This window comes from Akebia trifoliata, chromosome 16 (genome assembly GCF_017979445.1).
Source record: "Akebia trifoliata isolate Shusen 1 chromosome 16, ASM1797944v1, whole genome shotgun sequence".
In the NCBI taxonomy this organism is placed as follows: Eukaryota; Viridiplantae; Streptophyta; class Magnoliopsida; order Ranunculales; family Lardizabalaceae; genus Akebia; species Akebia trifoliata.
In genome coordinates, this window is record NC_141390.1 from 23,047,004 (window position 1) to 23,068,373 (window position 21,370).

The 21,370-nt window shown below is 34.3% G+C and overlaps 1 protein-coding gene across 1 annotated transcript; it reads left to right on the plus strand.

Moving 5' to 3' along the window:
• Nucleotides 1-18,678: 18,678 nt before the first annotated feature.
• LOC147382922 (uncharacterized) lies at nucleotides 18,679-21,353 on the plus strand. Its single transcript, XM_086429438.1, has one exon. The coding sequence runs from the start codon at nucleotides 18,735-18,737 to the stop codon at nucleotides 21,171-21,173; it is 2,439 nt and encodes an 812-aa protein (XP_086285564.1). The 5' UTR covers nucleotides 18,679-18,734; the 3' UTR covers nucleotides 21,174-21,353.
• Nucleotides 21,354-21,370: the final 17 nt, after the last annotated feature.

Below are 21,370 nucleotides of genomic sequence, written 5' to 3' on the forward strand. Positions count from 1 at the left end.
TCAGAAGGTACGTAGACAGCCATGGTCAGAATGGTGCAGTCGGGTTGGTGTTACAAGTTACTTTTGTGTGATATAGCTTTGCATGCTTGCAACTTCTTCTTGTGTTTGTCCAAAATTTGAGGAGTTTTAAAATTATGTACGAAGTGGAGAATTGTAGCATCAACAATAGTAGTTGGTGTGGCAATAGCATCTATCAACAATAGTTGGTATGGCAATAGCATATCTCTCTCTATTATAAATACAACAGTTATCTTGTGGTAGAATAAGTTATATAGAAATCTATAAAATTAGAGAGAGAGCTAGGAGAAATTACAAAGAAAGAGGTTGATCTTCTCTTTGGTTAAAAACTGGACTTTCTTCTTGAGATGAATTTGCGGATTGTGCAAGTCATTGGTTTCTTCATATAGTGGATTATCCCTTTCACCCCCGTGGACGTAGGCACATCGCCGAACCACGTAAATATTGTGTGAGCATCTTTTTATTTGCTATTACGTTCGTAGATAGTTTTACTTTACTTTGATTACTAGTAGTGTTGGTCATTGCTTGTTGATGTGTTTTGGAACTTGGTATAAGTTCCGATTTCGGAACTTCGTACAAGTTTCAATAAAGAGTTTCTCTCTAGGTGGTTTGCTTTCGCGGCTCCCCTCTCAACAAGTTATATGATACATTTCCATTTTCGATGGAGACATTGCCTTTGTTGCAGGTCCTGGTATTGAGATCTAACAAATTCTATGGTCCCATTGAATGTCCTCAAACCAATCATGGTTTTCAAATGTTGCATGTTATAGATCTTTCTTCCAATGGATTTACGGGATCTTAGCCCACAAAATATTTCCAAAGCTGGAAGGTGATGATGATGATGACTGATGAGTCTCAGGCAAAATATCTTGGAAATTACTATGAAATCTCAGTGATACTTGCAATAGAAGGAGGAGATATGCTAGTAACTAACAACATCTTGACCATCTTCATGTCAATCGATCTCTCTAACAATCAATTCCAAGGTGGAATTCCAGACACAATAAGGGATCTCAGATATCTTATTCTGTTGAATTGATCTTGCAATGACCTCATTGGTCATATCCCATCGTCGGTAGGGAATTTAGCACAACTGGAATCATTGGATCTCTCGTAAAACAAACTCTCTGGAGAGATTCATCGGCAACTAGTTCACCTTACATTCCTTACAGTAATGAATCTCAAGCATAATCAACTTGTAGGGAGCATACCACAAGGTAATCAGAGTAACGCATGTCCAATTTCTTCGTATGAAGATAACCCAAGATTATGTGGGTTTCCCTTATTAAGGCAATGCAAAGACATATATGCGATTTCTCCACCAACAACATACCAACATGAGGTGTCAATGTCCACAAGTGACTTCGATTGGAAATCTATGATGATCGGATATGATTGTGGGATGGTAGTTGGTGTTTCAATTGGATATATTACTTTATGGAAGGAAAATGGATGGCTCAGAAGGACTTTGGAAAGGAAACGACACAGTCAAGGCAAAAAGTTGAAGAGAATACGTATACTCCAGTTAAATGGAAGATGAAGAAATGTAATAAAAAGAACAAGCTTTTGTTCAAGTTAACATTGTCAGCAAGGTTTATTTCAAAATTTTCATAAGATGTTGTAGTTGGTAACGTTTGTTAATAAAGCAAGTTGTCTCTTTGCCTCTAATTTAATATTACCCACCAAAAGAATGAGAAAAATATATGGTAGAAAATCATGGTATGAGCTTGACTAGAAAATCTTATTCTGAACTTTGACTCTATAAATATTGTGTGATAAGAAATTTTTAAGATACATTTTTGTATAATCTAGCTATGCATATCAAAAACATAGCGTGTATTGCTCACATCTCTTACATGTATAGACTTCATTGATCAAGACTCATTAATTGAAGTGTTAGGGGTAGTTATGTAATTAAAATGACTAAACAGTTATCTAAATATTGAAACAAAATTTCCACCACTTTTATCTAAATCATAAACCGTTACTGATTTTTAAACAAAATTTCTATCACTTTTATCTAAATATATATTCTCCTAATTAAGAAAACCCCTTTAATATAAAATAATGATAAAAATAAAAGCTAGCGATTCAAAACCTAAGCAACAGGATAATTCCTTATTGGCTTCACTAGTTTTGGGAAAAAAAAAACTACTTAATGATATTTGAGGGATTTCTTTCTAAACACCCTAGTAAAGATTTTATTGTTTTAATGCCCCGCATCCCTCGTCCAATCTTTGAGATCAACGGTTCAAGTTATAGAGATTGATGGTTAAAATCATTGAGATCAACCTTTAATCCAATCGACGAGATCAACTTTTTACAGCCGTCGAGATCAACTGTTTGAGTTTGACATTTTATAGGTTTGAGGGGATGAATGAAAGATTTTACTGACTAAGTTGGTATTTGGAAAGATACCGGATCTAAAATCAAGGTGCATTTAGAAGGAAGTCTCATAGAAGGATCTATTGAGTAATTTTCTCTTAAGACGTGTTTGATTGCAAAGAAAATATAATTTTCAAAGCAAATCCTTTTCTACTGCTTAGGCACAATGTGGAAAATTATTTTTGTTGTTTGAATTGCATTAAAAAAAACAAAAAACAAAAATATAGTATTTTAATTTGACTTTTGTGATGATTATATAAAAATTAATTATAAAATCATTTTTTGGGAGAGATTTGAATTATTACACCCGAATCAAATTTTTTAGAGAGCTACTATTGGCACCTTACGTTTTAATTATTCCACCCCAATTACTTATACTATTTACCACCCCCCAATTAAAGATCAAAACACATTCTTCAAACATTATAAAAATTTGACTCAAATTATAATCTCAATATTGTAACACCCATTAAAATAATTTTAGTAGATCCTAAATAAAATAAATAAATAAATCAAATCTAGCAAATCAAATCTAGCAAATAATGAGATAATTTCTTTTGCCACTTTTACTTATTATTTTCTTTCTTATTTGATGTGTAATCAATAAATTTTGGGGTGCCAATAGCAATTCCATAACTTTATTTATTAAAAAAATTGATATAATTTAAGATTAATTATTCAATCAGAAATTAAAAAAAAAAAAGGATTGATTTAGATAATTTTAATTTTTTTTTTATAAAAATAATTAATTCTTCACAATTTAAATATTTATTTTATTAATAAAATTATGATTTTGTTTGATTTTTTTTTTTTTGTGTATTTTTTTTTATTTTGTTTAATTTTATATATAAAATAAATATTGATTTTGTTTGATTTGTTGTGTGCTAGCAAATTGTTTTCCAAGGGGGAAGAGGTAAGAAAATGATTAGCTGTGAATGAAGGAAAATCAGAGGTGTTGACAAATCATTTTCCATGCAAATTTAGAGTTTTTGATGTGTTGAACACTGAAAAACTGTCATTTTCCACGGAATTACAATTTCCTTCTAATTTTTCATGCAATCAAACATATCTTTAAAATAATGATTTTGTAACTAAAAAGTCTTCACTCGGTCAATACTTGATTGACATGGGATGGACACGGAACCATAGATATGTTTCCTCAGGATTCACAACTGCAAATCCCCATAAAAAATGTGCATTTTTGTATCTCGAGGAAACAGATCTATGATTCAGTGTCTATGCCACATCAGCCAAGTATTGATCGAGTAAAGACTTTACATAAGGTGGTATCTCGGATATATATTCATTTTAGGTGTAGGTATAAATCACTTCCCAAGATGTCATTTGTCTATGAAAACAAAATTAATTAAGAAATGAAAGACTTATAAGGTAGTTATGTAATTGTAATTTATAGGAGCACACGTGTAATTTCCTTTAACCAAAAAGGCCAGCAAAGCACTGTTGTGGTAAAAATAAAAAATAAATAGATATGTTGACTATGATCCTCCTTCCACAAAATCTTTACTTTTAGGAGAAATTACTTAAAAGACTGTGACGGAAGGATTTTTTTCTTAATAGTTCATAAGTTTTTTGGGCAATTTCTTAATAGTCCATTTAGTAAATTTTTCTCTTTCTAAACAATCTTTGAACTTCATCTCCCACATTTCTCACGGTTGAATATCGGAACTGTTCAAACTCATCGTTTTCATCCAAAAAATTAGATTCTTGATATTTCAATCGAGTTTTGGAGGTGTCATTCTGTCGGAAAGGATTTAAGAAGGATGAAGAAGTCATTGTCGAGGATTTTTTCACATTTTGAAGATATATGTAAAAAAGAAAGGTTTTTTTTTTTTTTTTTTTCCTTTTTCTTAGTTTTCTGGTGAAAAAGTTTATTAAATGTCCCATCAAGCTACTGTGCAAACCTTAGGGACTATTTAGAAGGAAGCCCTTTCACGAGGGTTGTTTAAGTAATTTTCCCTTACTAGTAGAACGAGAGTTTGTTGAATAGAAGTGACTCAAAAACGAAAATTTGGATTTCAAAAATACACCTACCTAATTTAAACTTAATATAATTAGAGTTATTTTGATAAATAAATAAATAAAACTTAGAAAATTGCAACCGACACGTCCTAAAATCATGATGGATAATTTTCAAAATTATAAAAATATCATTATCATCTTCAAAACAACCCTTTAATTGACTTTTAAATTACAAACAAGTCCTTCATACATCTGAGTTTGTTTGCACATGCCATAACATGAGAGCTAGTTGTTCTTTGTTTTTTTTTTCCCATCAGTTCACATTGTTCTCTGTTCCTTCCTCTATCTTTTGTGTATTTAATTGTATTATAAATATTAGATGGTTTTTTTTTATCGATAGTTAAGAATCAAAGGTAGTTTTTCAGTCAATCATGGAAATAACATTAATAAAGATGATGAAGAATACATTCTTCTTTTACTTTTTGTGTTGTGCTTTTGTTCTTATAATAATAATGGAAGAAGTGACAGCACCAGACAACAAGTTATAATGGCATTTTTTTCCGATCGAGTCTTATAAAAATTCATAAAAACAATAAAATTCATTTAAAAAATAAAAAACCGTGTTTTATTCCTTTTTAACTTAAAATAAATGAATTATTCAGAACAATTCAATAATCTGAGAATAATACTTTCATAAGAAAAAAGAAAATTCGTGAAATTTTTAAGAATTAAACGGGAGATTGCTAACAAGGGTCCCCACATCAGGATCCATTGCATAATTTTCTCCTAACCATCCTAAACGAGGAATGTCTAGGAGTCAAAATGAGGGGGAAAAAAAAAGGATAAGCCAAAATTTGCACGTAAAAAGTCTTGAAGGGAGCAAGAAGGCATACTTTATGAATAAAATTACACAAAACCCTTATATCATTTTGATTTTTTGGGTGAAATAACTTGAATAATCTTTATAGTTCTTAAAATTACAAAAAATGTTGTTTAAACATTTTTACTTAAATTGCTTTTATAAACTTCAGCTATCTTCAATTCAATAGATGAAGTGAAGGAGTAACTAGAAAGACCCAAGAGCCAAGTCAATGGTTACTACTTACTATGCAGTCTAGAATGAAAAACATAAGCGGTGGCAACGTAAGTGTAACTAAAGTCTAGTGGACTCATACCATCTTCGATAGGTAACCTTAGGATAATGAACCATTTATATCTCTCAAACACAAGCTGGTAAGATACCCCCACGAGAATAATTTGATTAGACGGACAAATATTTATATTAAATTTTTAGGAATATTCAATGGGTAAGGAACACGTGCACGGGTCATGCAAGTACAGAAGTCACAAGCATCCCCTAGTAAATTACTCCTCGTACACGTTGAATATATTATTGTCCTGATTACCACTCGCACTAATCGATACCCAATTATTTATGCAAGACATAAATGTTGTCAAATACCTAGATCAATTGGAGCACAACAAGCGTAACATTAACATCTACTACCCACATGTCAAAGTCCCAGACCAAATTAAAACATAAAGAAGACCCACGTTGATTAATCACTAGAAAAAATTCCAAATTGACATCGAGCATTTTCAAAGACCCAAATCAATATTTTTTATCGGTAAACCTGTTTTTAATGAGTTCATTGTTTCAGTGCTGGCGGGATTTGAACCCATTCTCTGGATCATCAATCAAAGACTTTACCAACTCAGCTATTAGACAAGGCTGTGACAAAAATCAAATTAAAACACAAAGAAACATAACATCAACTAACCACACACCAAAAAAAAAATCCTCAAGTTAAGATCAAACAATTTCAAAGACCCATATAAAACTAAAACACAACGAAGCATAACATCGACTACAATAAATAAATAAAAATCCCAAACTGAGATTGGAAAGTTTAAAAAACCCAGATTAAATTAAAACGTAAAAAAGCCTAATATGGACTGCCCACTATAAAAAAAAGAAACCAAAATTGAGATCAAACAATTACAAAATACATAAATAAATAAGACCTGCAGAATATATGATTGCATGGAAGCTAAATTGGACGGTTCAGTAGGTTCAAGCTGCAACAACAATAACAAAGATGAAACAAAATTACACAAAAATGGACTAAAATATGGAAACCCTACATTCAATCAAAGAAATGAACCATAAGGGACATTTGAGTTCCAAACCCATTTTCTGAAAATGGAGGACCCAAGGATTGAGGACTCGAGTATGGCTTGCTAACTCCGTCGTGACCAAATTTGAGTTTTAAAGTTATAAAACGTTGCACATATGTAATCTTATGGAGTATATGTTGGTCATAAGTTTGAAAGCATAGGGTGGTGGTGGTATCTCAGATGAAAATAAAATTTAATTAATTAATGAATGTGTAGTATAGGGAATGAAAGAATTACAAGGGGTAATTATGTAACTGTAACTAATAGTGGCACAGATTTAATTTCTATATAGAAAACAAGACCAGCAAAACGATTCCAGCACGAGTCTATAGTCTATGATCCCCTTTCCCACGAAATCATGGAAATAACATAAGAGACACGTTGTTCTCTGTTTTTTTTTTTTCATTGGTTCACATTGTTCTGTGTTTCTCTCCATCTTTCATGTATTTGTCTTATAAATATTAGATAGTTTTTTTATTGATATATAGTTAAGAATCAAAGATTGTCTTTCAATCAATCATGAAGACTACATTCTTCTTTCTTTTTCTTTCTTGTGCTTTTGCTTCTTATAAGAATAATGGGAGAAGAGATATCAGTAGCACCAGTAGCAGCATCAGCAAAAACACAAAGACTAGTACATGAAGCAAAAGCATTGCTGCATTGGAAAAACAGTTTGATCTCTTATTCTCCTATTATTACTTCTTCATGGACATGGTCTGACCATCTCACCACTACTCCTTGCAATTGGATGGGAATTCTATGCAACAACTACTTGGACAGCATCGTGGAGATAAAACTCTTCAATTCGAGTCTCAATGGCACTCTTCATCAATTCGATTTCTCGGCCTTCCCCAATCTCACCTCCCTAAACCTCACCTCCAATCTCTTGTTTGGAGAAATTCCAATTCAAATTGGATATCTTTCAAAACTCATTTATCTTGAATTGAGTGCCAACAATTTCATAGGTATGATCCCTTCTGCGATAGGAAATCTCTTAGATCTCCATTACCTTGCGCTTGATGGTAATTCCCTATGTGGTGTGATTCCAAATAAACTTAGTAATTTACAGAAATTAGAGTTCCTCTCTCTTGGTGATAACCATATAGCAGGCTGTATTCCAGTGGAGCTCTTTACTAGTCTTAAAAACCTCCAATTCCTTTCCCTCAGAAATAATTCATTGGAAGGACCCATTTCATCAGAAATCAAAAGTATCTTACCAAACTTCGAATCCTTTTCCTGGGAAGGAACAAGCTCAATGGTAAGATACCCCACGAAATTGGCCCCCTCACTAACCTCACAATCCTTTCTTTATCTAATAACCCGCTTACTAGTAGGCCCATACCATCTTGGATAGGTAACCTTAGGATGCTTGAGCTCCTAAATCTCTCGAATACAAGCTTAAATTCCATCATTCCCAATGAGCTTGGATCTTGCACCAACCTTGCTCATCTTGACCTGTCATTTAACAACCTCTCTGGTGAAATCCATCCATATTTTCTATCCAATTGGACCAAACTCGGCACTTTGTTCTTGTCTAATAATAGATAATCAGGGCACATACCAACTGAGATTGGAATGCTATCAAATTTAATAGATTTGGAATTGTCCACAAACAATCTAAGTGGGCAAATACCAAAGGAACTTGGCAATTGCAATTGGCTATCATTCTTGAAACTCAGTGATAATGAATTAACTGGAGAAATTCCTGAAACCATTTGCGATTTGAGTTATCTTGAAATCCTTCAAGGTTCTCAAAATCAATTGGAAGGACCTGTGCCAAGATGTTTAGGTAGTTGCAAATACCTAAAAGTTCTGGACCTCGGAAGCAACAAGTTATATGATACATTTCCATTTTGGATGGAGACATTGCCTTTGTTGCAGGTCCTTGTATTGAGATCCAACAAATTCTATGGTCCCATTGGACGTCCTCAAACCAATCATGGTTTTCAAATGTTGCATGTTATAAATCTTTCTTCCAATAGATTTACAGGATCTTTGCCCACAAAATATTTCCAAAGCTGGAAGTTGATTATGGTGGTCAATGAGTCTCTGCCAAAATATGTTGAACATAATGCCTACTATAAAATCTCAGTGATACTTGCGATCAAAGGACGTGATATGGTACTAGATAACATCTTGACCATCTTCACATCAATCGATTTCTCTAACAATCAATTCCAAGGTGGAATTCCTGAAGTGATAGGGGACCTCAAATCTCTTATTATGTTGAATTTCTCTCATAATAACCTTACCGGTCACATTCCGTCATCGTTAGGGAATTTAGCACAATTGGAGTCATTGGATTTCTCGCAAAACAAGCTCTCTGGAGAGATTCCTCAGCAACTAATTCGCCTTACATTCCTTGCAGTAATGAATCTCAAGCATAATCAACTTGTAGGGAGCATACCACAAAGTAATCAGTTTAACACATTTTCAAATACTTCATATGAAGATAACCCGAGATTATGTGGGTTTCCATTATCAAGGCAATGCAAAGACATATATGCGATTTCTCCACCAACATCATACCAACAAGATGAGGTTTCAATGTCCGCTAGTGACTTTGATTTGAAATCTATGATGATCGGATATGGTTGTAGGATGGTAATTGGTGTTTCAATCGGATATATAACTTTTTAGAAGGAAAATGGATGGCTCAAAAGGACTTTTGAGAGGAAACGATGCAGTCGAGGCAAAAGGTTGAAGATAATACATAGAGTCCAGTGAAATGGAAGATGAAGAAATGTAATAAAAAGAATGAGCTCTTGTTCAATTTAACATAGTCAGCAAGGTTTATTTCAAAATTTTCATAAGATGTTGTAGTTGGTAACATTTGTTAATAAAGCAAATTGTCTCTTTGCTTCTAATCTAATATTACCGACTCAAAGATTCAACTCCTATTTCTCCAAGAGTCCTAAGAAATTTGTTTGACACCTTATAAAGTTTTTCTTATTAATAGGTACATTTTTTCTTAGATCAGTGTTACCAAAATCTTAACCCAAAAATTTTGGAATAATTTTAAAAGTATTGTAAAATAATTATAGAAATTGAAAATGTTGTCTTAAAAATCATTCTTTCGATGATTTAAATGAAGAGTCAAGACTATATAGAATTAAGGTTTTGTGTAATTCAAAGAGTTATAGTGATGATTGACCAATTATTTGCAGACTTGACCAATTTTTTTTTTTCAAGTAGAAATGCCCAAGCCTTTTTTTTTTATCTTTATCCGACGTGTTCCCGTAACGAGTTTTGTAACTGGATTTCCTTAATATTCAGCCGAGTTAAGTTGATATGGACTCACACTGGGCCGAATTAATAAAGGTTCTCCCAAAATGAAGAGTCCCTTTTAAACCTTGAGATCGAAGAAGTTGATTGTGCTTAGGAAGTTTTCTATTCATGTATTTCCCCAATTTGTTAGAAATCTCAAATATACTTCTCCTCTAACTAAATCTCCATAGATTTTAATCCAAATCTAACAACGGATCTAGGAAATTGAGTATGTTTAGATAACTCTTTTTTTTTTTTTTAAAGTTGCCCATGAGATACCAATCACCTTCTTTTAGGGGCTTGGAGATGCTCAATCAAATCGTGTTTTTAGATGCCACTAGGCGAACTCAACAACCTTAGTAAGATAAGGAATCTTACAAGTTGGTAAGGCTACTCTTTGCCCACGAAGAGTCCGAATGAAACTGATTTCAGCATCTTTCTTTTTGAGTAGTGCTGGGGTGACACAAAATTTACTATAATTCTCACAACTATGATGTGGACATGCATACATAACCGTTGATGGTTTTTACTCGTATCGCGAGGAAGCACATCTATGGTTATGTGCACATCCCATGTTTTAATGAAACTCATTTCAGCATTTTCCTTTTTTAACTGCCATGGAAGCTTTTCCATTCTGTCTTAAACACCAACTACGGTTTTAAGAAGGATTCTTCTTCTAACAAACAGAATGCGCGGTTGCTATTGACGATAAGTCCGATCGAAACAAATCTACCTTTGATGGTAAATTCAACTCATTTAAAACTCCATTTTAAAGAGAGTTCAACTCGTTTAAGGCTCTGTTTTAATGAAATTGCGGTTGAGATTGCCATTGTTTACGTCAGCAGATTGGATTTTAAGTTTAGAAAATTATCTACTTGAAGAAACCAAGGGCCTGTTTGGATACCAGGAGCAGAACTACTCTTCCAAAGAATAGGAGCTGAAGTACTCTATGGAGGAGCTGGAAAAGTAATTCTGTGTAGAAAGGGCGTTTGGCAATCAATTCTGTGAAGTACTGGCAGAAGTACTTTTGTGCTGGAAGTCTGTTTGGGAACCATACTGACTTCTCATGACTTCTAGAAAAAAGACCAGAATACCCTTATATTATACCAGTTACTGTTTTTTATCTTTTAGTATCATAATATGCTTTCAAACTATACTGTTTTTGACATTTTAACTATAAATATTAATATAATATAATATAATATTTTAAATATTAAATATTAATATAATATGTTTAAATCCATTATACTCAAAATTAAAAAAAAAAATTGACAGACTGTTTTTGACATAGTATGACATAATATTAAAAAAAAAATTGACAGACTGTCTTTTAGTGTCATAATATGCCTTCAAACTATACTGTTTTTGACATTTTAACTATAAATATTAATATAATATAATATAATATTTTAAATATTAAATATTAATATAATGTGTTTAACTATAAATATTAATATAATATAATAAATACTAATATAATATAATATAATATAATATTTTAAATATTAAATATTAATATAATGTGTTTAAATCCATTATACTCAAAATTAAAAAAAAAATTGACAGACTGTCTTTTAGTGTCATAATATGCCTTCAAACTATATTGTTTTTGACATTTTAACTATAAATATTAATATAATATAATATAATATTTTAAATATTAAATATTAATATAATGTGTTTAACTATAAATATTAATATAATATAATATAATAAATACTAATATAATATAATATAATATTTTAAATATTAAATATTAATATAATGTGTTTAAATCCATTATACTCAAAATTAAATTTTTTTTTAAAATATTAATAAATGTTTCTTTCATTTGATTTAAGGGCAAATGAATTAGGAATATTTTCATAGAAAATTAATAAAGCTAAGGGTATTTTGGTAAAACGAACCGTTAGATTTTGACTCCCCGCAAGATGAGTTTTGAGAAATAGGTTTTTTCGACTTCTTCACAAAGAGTAATTTCTTGCTCTTGCGCGGAGTAACTCTTCGAAGGAGTTGTTCATCGAAACGCATCCAAACGACTTCTAACTCCCCGCAAGAGTCAGAAGTAGCCAAGGAGTCCTATCCAAACACCTACCAAATTTCCCTTGCTTTCCAACGTATCAAAGAGTCCGACTTTGATTATGTTCTTCCACTTCAACCAAAACACTAACGTAGAGTTGCAAAACTCCACGTATCTTTTCTTTATAAATGATCCAAGATGGCTGCAGCAGGTTTACTTTAGGCAATTCGTTTCAGATTTTGAAGAAAGAACATTAGCAGGTATGTCCTCTTTCCTCTTCCTCTTCTTTCTTTTAATTTCTTTTATTACTAACTACCCACATCAATGGCAGCAGCAAGGTCTGGGCGAGTTGCTTGACAGATGAGAAGGTAATGAAGAAGACGTTGGCGTATCTCAGAGCTATGCAAATCGTTGATTTTATTCATGGACTTCCTCTTGATGGCTACTTCAATCAGTTGTTCAGCGGCTCTCCAAGCTGATGTTGGCGTAAGAGGCTCTCCATTCTCATCAAGAAAATTGCTTCTCTCTTTCTCTCTCTCTCTCTCTCTCTTTCTCTCGTTCTCCTCTCGTTGGATCTATTGAAGTTGCTGTTGCTAGTGATGCTGCCTGTGCCAATGTAGCTCTTTCAATTCGGCTTCCAAGCCGCTGGGATACTCATCAAAGGAAATTGTGTTTGATTGGAGTAATAGCACACGAGCCAAAGAGAGTACATGGTGCACTCTAGATAAGTCGTTATGCTCCATTAATAGCCAAGCCTCGACTACAACGCGAGTAGTGACGAAGAGGCTTCTCAGCCGTTAAATCTTTGAATTCGAGGATCCAACGGTGTGAGAGCGGGGGATTAACATAATTTGTTCTTTGCTGAAGATAATCTCTTGAATCGTTAAATCTTTGTAACGGCATTGGACGGTCATAACTTGATGCACTCCAACTGGAACTGTGGGAACTTTCAATTCTACCAATAAGAGATGGTTATTAGGCAAACATAGCAGCCACAGACAGTTGCAGTGATGAGCAATTGCTTTTTCATCTCTCTAACCTCCTAGAATAAGTTTGTCTATGTCAATGGCAGCAACATAGATGATGGCAACGGTAGCTATGGTGGATGAAGACCAAACTGAATTTCGGGTTTGAAAATCCATCCCACAAGATGACACATGGTGGTTTGTTGATCTCTAACAGCATCATGATCAATTCACATATTTTTTTTTTCGTAATTTTCTCTTACTGACGTTTGACACCTACGTACAGGAACACAAACCTTTGTTTTCTCTTTTAAAGTGGGATTGGGCAGGGGCGGAGCTAGTAAGGAGTTGGTGGGGGCAATTAAGAGATTTGGTCTTTATTATTGCTTCTCAACCACTTAGAGTTTCTCGACAACTTAAAGTTTCAGTCTCTATCATTACCAAAACAAAGTAATCTCCCAAACTTTAAATTTTTAATACCTTTTGCTCTTGTATACAATGATTTGCAATAAGGTACATTAATCATGTTTGGGGCGAACATTGTTGATTTGTCAGAAGAGTTGCATGATGAGAGATGTACCAACCATGCGACGAACTCTTTGTCCAGTTAGTTGGCCAATCTCTAGCATAGCTGTTCATCAGTAGTACTTAGGAGGTGACAACGTCAACTAGCTGACAGACGTCAATTGGCTAGAAAAATCACTTGAAGTAGGATTTGTTCAAGTAGAAGAACCATGCGACGAACTCTTTGTCCAGCTAGTTGGCCAATCTCTAGTATAGCTGTTCATCAGTAGTGCTTAGGAGGTGACAACATCAACTAGCTGACAAACGTCAATTGGCTAGAAAAAATCACTTGAAGCAGGATTTATTCAAACAGAAGAACCATGCGACGAACTCTTTGTCCAGCTAGTTGGCCAATCGCTAGTATAGTTGTTCATTAGTAGTGCTTAGGAGTGAACAACGTCAATTAGCTGACAAACGTCAATTGGCTTGCAGAATTTACGAGACTCAAGATTTGTATGCGTAGAAGATCCATGCGACGACATATTTGTCCAACTAGTTGGCTAATCTCTAAAGTAGTTGTTCATCAGTAGTGCTTAAGAGTGAATAACGTCAACTGACTGACAAACGTCAATTGGCTAGAATAATCACTTTACGTGAGATTTGTTCACACAAAATAATAATGTGACGAGCCATTTGTACAGCCAGTTGACCAAACTTTAGTGCTAGAGCATTATTGAGCATGATAAATTTTTTTATTCTTTTTTTTTTTTACTTTTTTTTATGTGGTTGAACCTGAAGTAACTTTGCAGGCTGCCTACGTACCCAAAATGAGATCAAACCATAACATAGTTCAGATGGATAATGCTCTAAGTTTTGCTTAGAGCTCAATTTTTTTTTTTGGACTGTTCATAGTTTTAACTCATGCGAGTCAGGAGTATCATGTAGTTTAAGCTCGTACGATAATGAGCATTGTTAAATAGTTTAGGTTCGTGCTGAGGAGCATTGTCAAACAGTTTAGGCTCGTGCTGGGGAGCATTGTCAAACAGTTTAGGCTTGTGCTGGGGAGCGTTATCAAACAATTTAGATTCGTGCTGGGGAGCATTGTCAAACAGTTTAGGCTCGTGTTGGGGAGCATGGTGAAACAGTTATACCCTGCTCCATGTCGTGGGCTCGAGTAGCTAGCTCTTCGAAAGTATGTCGTTTAATTCTTTTCAAGATGTAAAGGAGTTGTCAGTGCATCCTTTGAACACACATTTCGATAGTAGAAGATTGAGAAAGTCGATCCATGCAGTTAAGGGAAATATTTCTCCATTGCTCGATGTACTCGATAACTAGTTCAGCCTTCCTTTGTTTGACAGCGGCGAGTTCTACCATACTCACTATTCTTCTAGTGCTGTAGAAACGACGAATGAATACTCTTTCAAGTTGATCCCAATTGTCTATTGAGTTGGGTTCCAAGTCAGTGTACCAATCAACGCATTACCACGGAGGGAGCGAACAAATTGTTTCACCATGAAGTCACCGAATGTACCAGCGTTATTGTAAGTTTCAATGAAATGGGCAATATGTTGCTTTGGTTTGCCTTTTCCCTCGAATTGTTGGAATTTTGGCGGTTGATATCCCGTTGGAAGACGCATTTGTTCGATGCGTTGAGTGTAGGGTTTGGAATAAACCAATAAGGACTGTGGCATGCCCCCATACTGAGCACGAATGGTGTCAGTAATCATTGTTTGTAGCTGTTGAACGGAAAATGAGGCAACAGACCCTTGTGGTGGGTCTCACGTAGTTTTGCGTGAGCCAGCATAGTCTTTTCGTTCTTCTTCATGCGGAGTCATGCACGCTTCGGGAGTGAATCCTGGAGGATGCGAAGGTCCAGCACTCGATTCATTCTCCTTGTCTTTATGCTCCAAACGACTAATAAGGGTTGCAATCTGGATGTCTTTGTCTTCCATTGCCTTTATTAATTTGTTGATGGTGTCTGCCATCTGGGCAACTTGTTCCTCCATCGGTAACGTTCTAACTGTCATCACTACTCTGATGGATGTGTGAGTTTGTGACAAAGAAGTAATTGATAAAGATCTAGATGATCCCTCGCTTGACTTCGAATCAGATCCAGAATTTGACGAGTCGTCTTCTACCACGTCCACCCACGATTCTTTCATGGTAAGTGCCATTTTTGTAGCACGTTTCTTGGAGTGATGTTGGAGAGGCTCCATTAGCTTGATTCCACCAGTCTTTGTCATTGTTCCTGTCACATGATGATCGCGACTAGTAACCTAGTCAGATTTAAGATTGGAAGAAAGGATTTTCTTACCTTTCTCAATAGCAGCAGATGCGATAGCGTTGACATTGCGAGATGCCATCGATGCTTTAGGTGATGTTCTTGCAGTTGACTGAAAGATGAGAGGTTGAGATAGTCCCATCGGGCGTGCCAAAAATTTGTCGACAATAAATTTCTACGGATCTACCTCGAGATCTGTGAAATAAGATCGCAAATGATTTTTATTGATTTTTTATGAAAAGTAGGTACAGATCTCAGTGTTTCCTCTGATTAACAGTTAAATACAAAATAGTGATTACGTATGTAGCTTTTCTTCTCTCCGTGCTTCGCGCTTTATTGACTGAGAAGGATGCTTTTACGTTGTCTTTGCTTTGTGCTTAATCTTCTGTAGATGCTTCTATAGATCTTCTTCTCTCCGAGCTTCGCGCTTTATCGGTTGAGAATGTTTTCTTGACTTCCGGAGAAGGGCTTTATGCTTGATCTTCTCTTTAGTTGGAGTCCGGATCTCTGAAGAACCTTGCTTTATCTCTGGAGGAGGGCTTGAGAGCTTTTTCTTCTCTAGAGGGAGAGCTTCTGTCTTCTGAGAGAAAGTGATCCCCGATCCCCTCTCAATGAGAGAGGCTCTTGTATTTATAAATTTAAAGGTAATTTAGCTTTCCAATTAAACCCCCAACTTAAGAAGGCTTAATTGATTTGTTTAAAAGGCTAAATTTGTCCAAATCCAATTTTATGGATTTTATGGATTATTATTGGGCCAAATTTATTTATTTGGGTATAAGGCCCAGTATTTAATGTGGATCACTTGAATTTATAGGATCATGAGCTTTATCTGTAAAAGTCCAAAACCCAAACTTGTAGGAGGGCATGTTCCCATTTAATGGACTCAATTTGAATTTGAAGCCCATTAATAAAATTAGGAATTTTTATTTATAAAATTTGTAAAGGCCTCTTCAAAATTTTGGTGCCTACAGTGATGAATGCAAGCGGTAAATCATACAAGGTCTATACATGGTTAATGTGGCAAGGGTACAAAACCATAGATCTTTTTCTTCAATACACACAAGAAAAAAAATCTGCAGTTCTATGTGACTTACAGCGTGTATTCATCATTATTCTTTAACTAATTAGGCTAGGTTGGTAAGATACAACGTTTAAAATTAGGGTGCATTTAGAAACAAGTCCTGCAAAAAGATCTATCAAGTAATTTTCTTTAAACAGTTCCACGTGGGGCATGTAAAATGGGTCCCACTACTGTTGGGCCTAGAAGTCAAAAATTAAAAAAAAAAATCAAAAAATAAACAATGGGCCAAGTCAAAGTCAATGGTTGGTATGCAGTCTTAAATAAAAGACGGATAAAAGTAGTAAAAGCAATTCGAACAATGTTTTTTACAATAAAGAGTATTTTTTCGTCAAAATCTGACAAGTGTTGTTTTAACTAGTCCAAATTTTGTTGGGTCCTCCAATAGACTGAACCAACCTCTCATTTATTGAAAATTGACTCAAATCTTAATAAGAGTCGTGATCTCATCTTTTTTAATCCAAAAACAAGATCCGATGTCACATGCTTTTAGATAACAAAATTTTAAGAATTTTGAAGAAAAAAAATTATTATTTTTCACTATGATTTATAATTTTAAATTTTGAGAGTTCGGTAGCCATCCATTTCGACATCTTGGATCAAGCTCAAAAATGATATTGTTTTAAATATTTTTTTTATGAATATAAGTTTTTCCATAAAATATAGAAGGATGGTGTGGTTGATTGTCAATGTGATATATGACAGCCTTAAGAGAGAAAAATCAAACAATTGTTTGCCAGAGAGCATAAAAGATGAGGCATTGAAGTCATTTTATAGTAATTTATTAGGAAAGACTTAGGTCAAGAGGGTATGTGGTAAATCACTTACCACAATCTCTTTTAAGTTTTAATGAATACATAGTGTTGTGACTGGAGAACATACTTGGGGTAGCTATGTAACTAAAATTAACAGTGGCACGTATGTAAATTCAATTGAGTCCAGACTATCTTTACTAACTTAGTATCCTTGGGCTGACGTTGTGGTATCATTCTTCTTTAACTGTCATTATTTACTTTTAGAAAAGAAAATTTTATTAAGAAAAAGAAGCAATATTCTTTTTATCTGTCAGACACGGGTCTCTCGTTCCATTAATCCATTGTAAGAAACACATTAGGACAAGAGTCGAGACTAGTCAAACATAAGAGACACGTTGTGCTCTCTGTCTTCCATGTAATAATAATGTATTCGTATTGTCAATGCTCTTTTTCTTTACCTGTGTCATGATTTTAAAGTAGAAACCCATCACCAAAAAAATATCAGTCTCTTTGTCTGTAGATTTCTAGGTTTATTTATTAAGTTTTCACAACTTTGTGAGTCATGTTGAAAATTCCTTGAAGTGCCTTTGAATTCTTCGAGTTCAAAACAATAGTTTGCTCTTTAGGATTTTTTAAATGTTTTTCCTCATATTTCGAGACTATTGCTAGTAATTCTCCATTCCTAGTGTTGAGCCAATCATCTAAAGACTAACTATTAGAAGAAATTCCCCACGGAGACCAATGGATCAAATCATCAATCTCAACGATTTTAATAATTGATCTTAATGATTTTAAGAAAAAAAGTAATATCCTTTTTACCCGTCAAACACGGATCTTGTTCCATTATTCCAATAAGATTCATGATAGAAGAAAGAAAACTTTATTAAGAAAAAAACGTATCCATATTACCCGTCAACATGAGTGTCATTGCATTATAAAGAATCCTTATTTTTCAATTAAATTATATAATTATTATTATTTTATTTGAATATTCAATATTTTTAAATATTTTTTAATTAGATATATCTTGCTTTTATAAATTTTACCAATCTTAAGATGATGGGGCCAGGAGTATGGTGCAAAACAACCTATAGCAAGGAAAGTTTTTCAAAAAGTTTTTTAGGTCGAGATAGTAGAGACACGTTGTAACATTGCTCTAGTCAAACGTAAGAGACACGTTACAGTGTGTTGTAGTAAAACATAAGAGACACGTTGTGCTCTTTGTCTTCCATGTAATAATAATGTATTCGTATTATAAATATAATATGGTTTTTGAGAGAGAGTCATTCAATTCAAATCAGTCATGGCTATAACATTACATATGAAGAACAAAACTTTCTTCTTTGTCTTTCTGATGATCTCTTTTGCTTTTCTTCTTATAATACAACAACAGACTACTTCAGCATCAACAACATCATCATCATCATCAGCACAAGCTTTGCTCAAATGGAAACAAAGTTTGTTCAATTCAACTGGATCTCTTTTAGATTCATGGTCTGATGCCACCAATCCCTGCAATTGGACTGGAATTTATTGCGACAACAACTTCGAGATCATCGTCCAGATCCAGCTCACTAGTCATAGCCTGAATGGTACCCTTGATGAATTTGACTTCTCCGCCTTCCCCAATCTCACCTCCCTAAGCCTGGATTTCAACCGCTTGTTTGGAGAAATCCCAATTCAAATTGGGTCTCTTTCAAAACTCATTTCTCTTGATCTGACTGACAACTATTTCACAGGTATGATCCCTTCTGAGATAGGAAATCTCTTAGATCTCCAAGATCTGTTGATTGAGAACAATTACTTATCTGGTGCGATCCCGAATGAGCTTAGTAATTTACAAAGGTTACAATGGCTCGACCTTGATGGAAACCTTCTAATGAATCCAGACCCGATTCATCAGTTTAAGGTCATGGCATCATTGACATTACTCAGTCTCTCTAGTAACTCACTGGGAGATGAGGTTCCCCCATTCATCTTTCACTGCCCCAACTTAGCCTATTTGAACTTGTCTTCTAATCGTATAACAGGCCGTATTCCAGTGCAACTCTTTACTACTCTTAAGAACCTCCAAGACCTTTACTTGAGTCATAATTCATTGGAGGGACCGATTCCATCAGAAATTAAGTATCTTACCAAACTTGAATACCTTGACTTGGGAATGAACAAGCTCAATGGTAAGATACCCGCCGAAATTGGCCTTCTAACTAACCTCAAATACCTTGCTTTATCTAATAACCCATTTACTAGTGGGCCCATACCATCTTGGATAGGTAACCTTAGCATTCTTCACTCCCTATTTCTCTCGAATACAAGCTTGCATTCTAGCATTCCAAATGAGCTTGGATTTTGCATCAACCTTACGGATCTTAATCTGTCACTCAACAACCTCGATGGTCCTTTGCCTCTTTCCATGGTCTCTCTAGTTCAACTCCAATACTTGCAACTCAATGACAATAACTTTACAGGAATAATCCATCCAGAAATAATCGGGCTTTTCCATGATCTCACTCTTTTGTTCCTATGTAATAATAGATTATCAGGGAAGATACCTGTTGAGATTGGAAAGCTACAATATTTGCAATACTTAGATTTATCTGCAAACAATCTAAGTGGGAAGATACCAGCCAAACTTGGTGGATGCAAAGAGCTATTGTTCTTGAAACTCAGTGATAATGATTTAATTGGAAAAATTCCTAAATCATTTTGTAATTTGAGTAAATTGGAAATCTTTGAAGCCTCTCATAATCATTTGGAAGGACATTTGCCAAGATGTTTAGCTAATTGCAAAAGCCTACAAGTTCTAAATTTGGAAAATAATCTGTTACATGATTTATTTCCCTTTTGGCTTGAGGTATTGCCTTTGTTACGTGTCCTTGTATTGAGATCCAACATATTCTATGGTCCTATCGAACATCAACGAACCGATTATGGGTTTCAAATGTTACATGTCATAGATATTTCTTCCAATAGATTTATAGGTCCTTTGCCAGCAAAATACTTTCAAAGCTGGAAAGCAATGATGATGGTGGTAGGGAATGAGCCCGGTCTGAAGTATATTCTAAATGATGATAGGTATTATCATATCTCAGTGACCCTCTCGTACAAAGGACAAGAGAAGGTACTAAACAAAATCTTGTCCACCTTTGCCACCTTGGATCTCTCCGACAACCGATTCGAAGGTGAAATTCCAGAAGTGATAGGAGATCTCAAATCTCTTATTCTATTAAATTTGTCTCGCAATGACCTCATTGATCACATTCCCTCATCACTAGGGAATTTGAAAAATCTTGAGTCATTGGATCTTTCTCAAAATAAGCTTTCAGGAGAGATTCCTCAGCAACTACTTTTTCTTAATTTCCTTGCTGTGCTAAACGTTACACAAAACCATCTTGAAGGAAGCATTCCACGAGGTAAACAATTTAATACATTTTCAAATGATTCTTATGAAGGTAATCCACGATTATGTGGTTTTCCATTGTCAAGGAAATGCATAGGTGTCAATGTGATGCCGCCACCAACAATGATCCAAGAACTCGAGGACCCAACATCTACAAATGTATTTGATTGGAAAATATTTATGTTGATAGGATATGGATGCGGAGTGGTTATTGGTGTTGCAATCGGATATAATATTTTTTGGAAGGAAAATGGATGGCTCACAAGTACTTTTGAAGGACGGCAATGTACACGAGGCAAAAGATTGACGAGGATTCACAGACTCCATGCAAATGGAAGATGAATAAAGCTAGTAAAAAGAACTTTTGTTCAAAGGAATATTGCTGCCTAGTTTTATTTGAATTTTTTTCTTTTGAATTTTTTTCTTACGATGTTGTAATCGGTAATATTTGTTAATAAAATAAGTTGTCTCTTTGACTCTAATTAATCTGACCAATCAAAAGAAAGAAAAAATATATAATAGAAAAGCATGTCATGAGA

Excerpts from the sequence above, each read along its gene's own strand:
- LOC147382922 (XM_086429438.1), top strand. The coding sequence starts at position 18,735 with ATGGCTATAACATTACATATGAAGAACAAAACTTTCTTCTTTGTCTTT.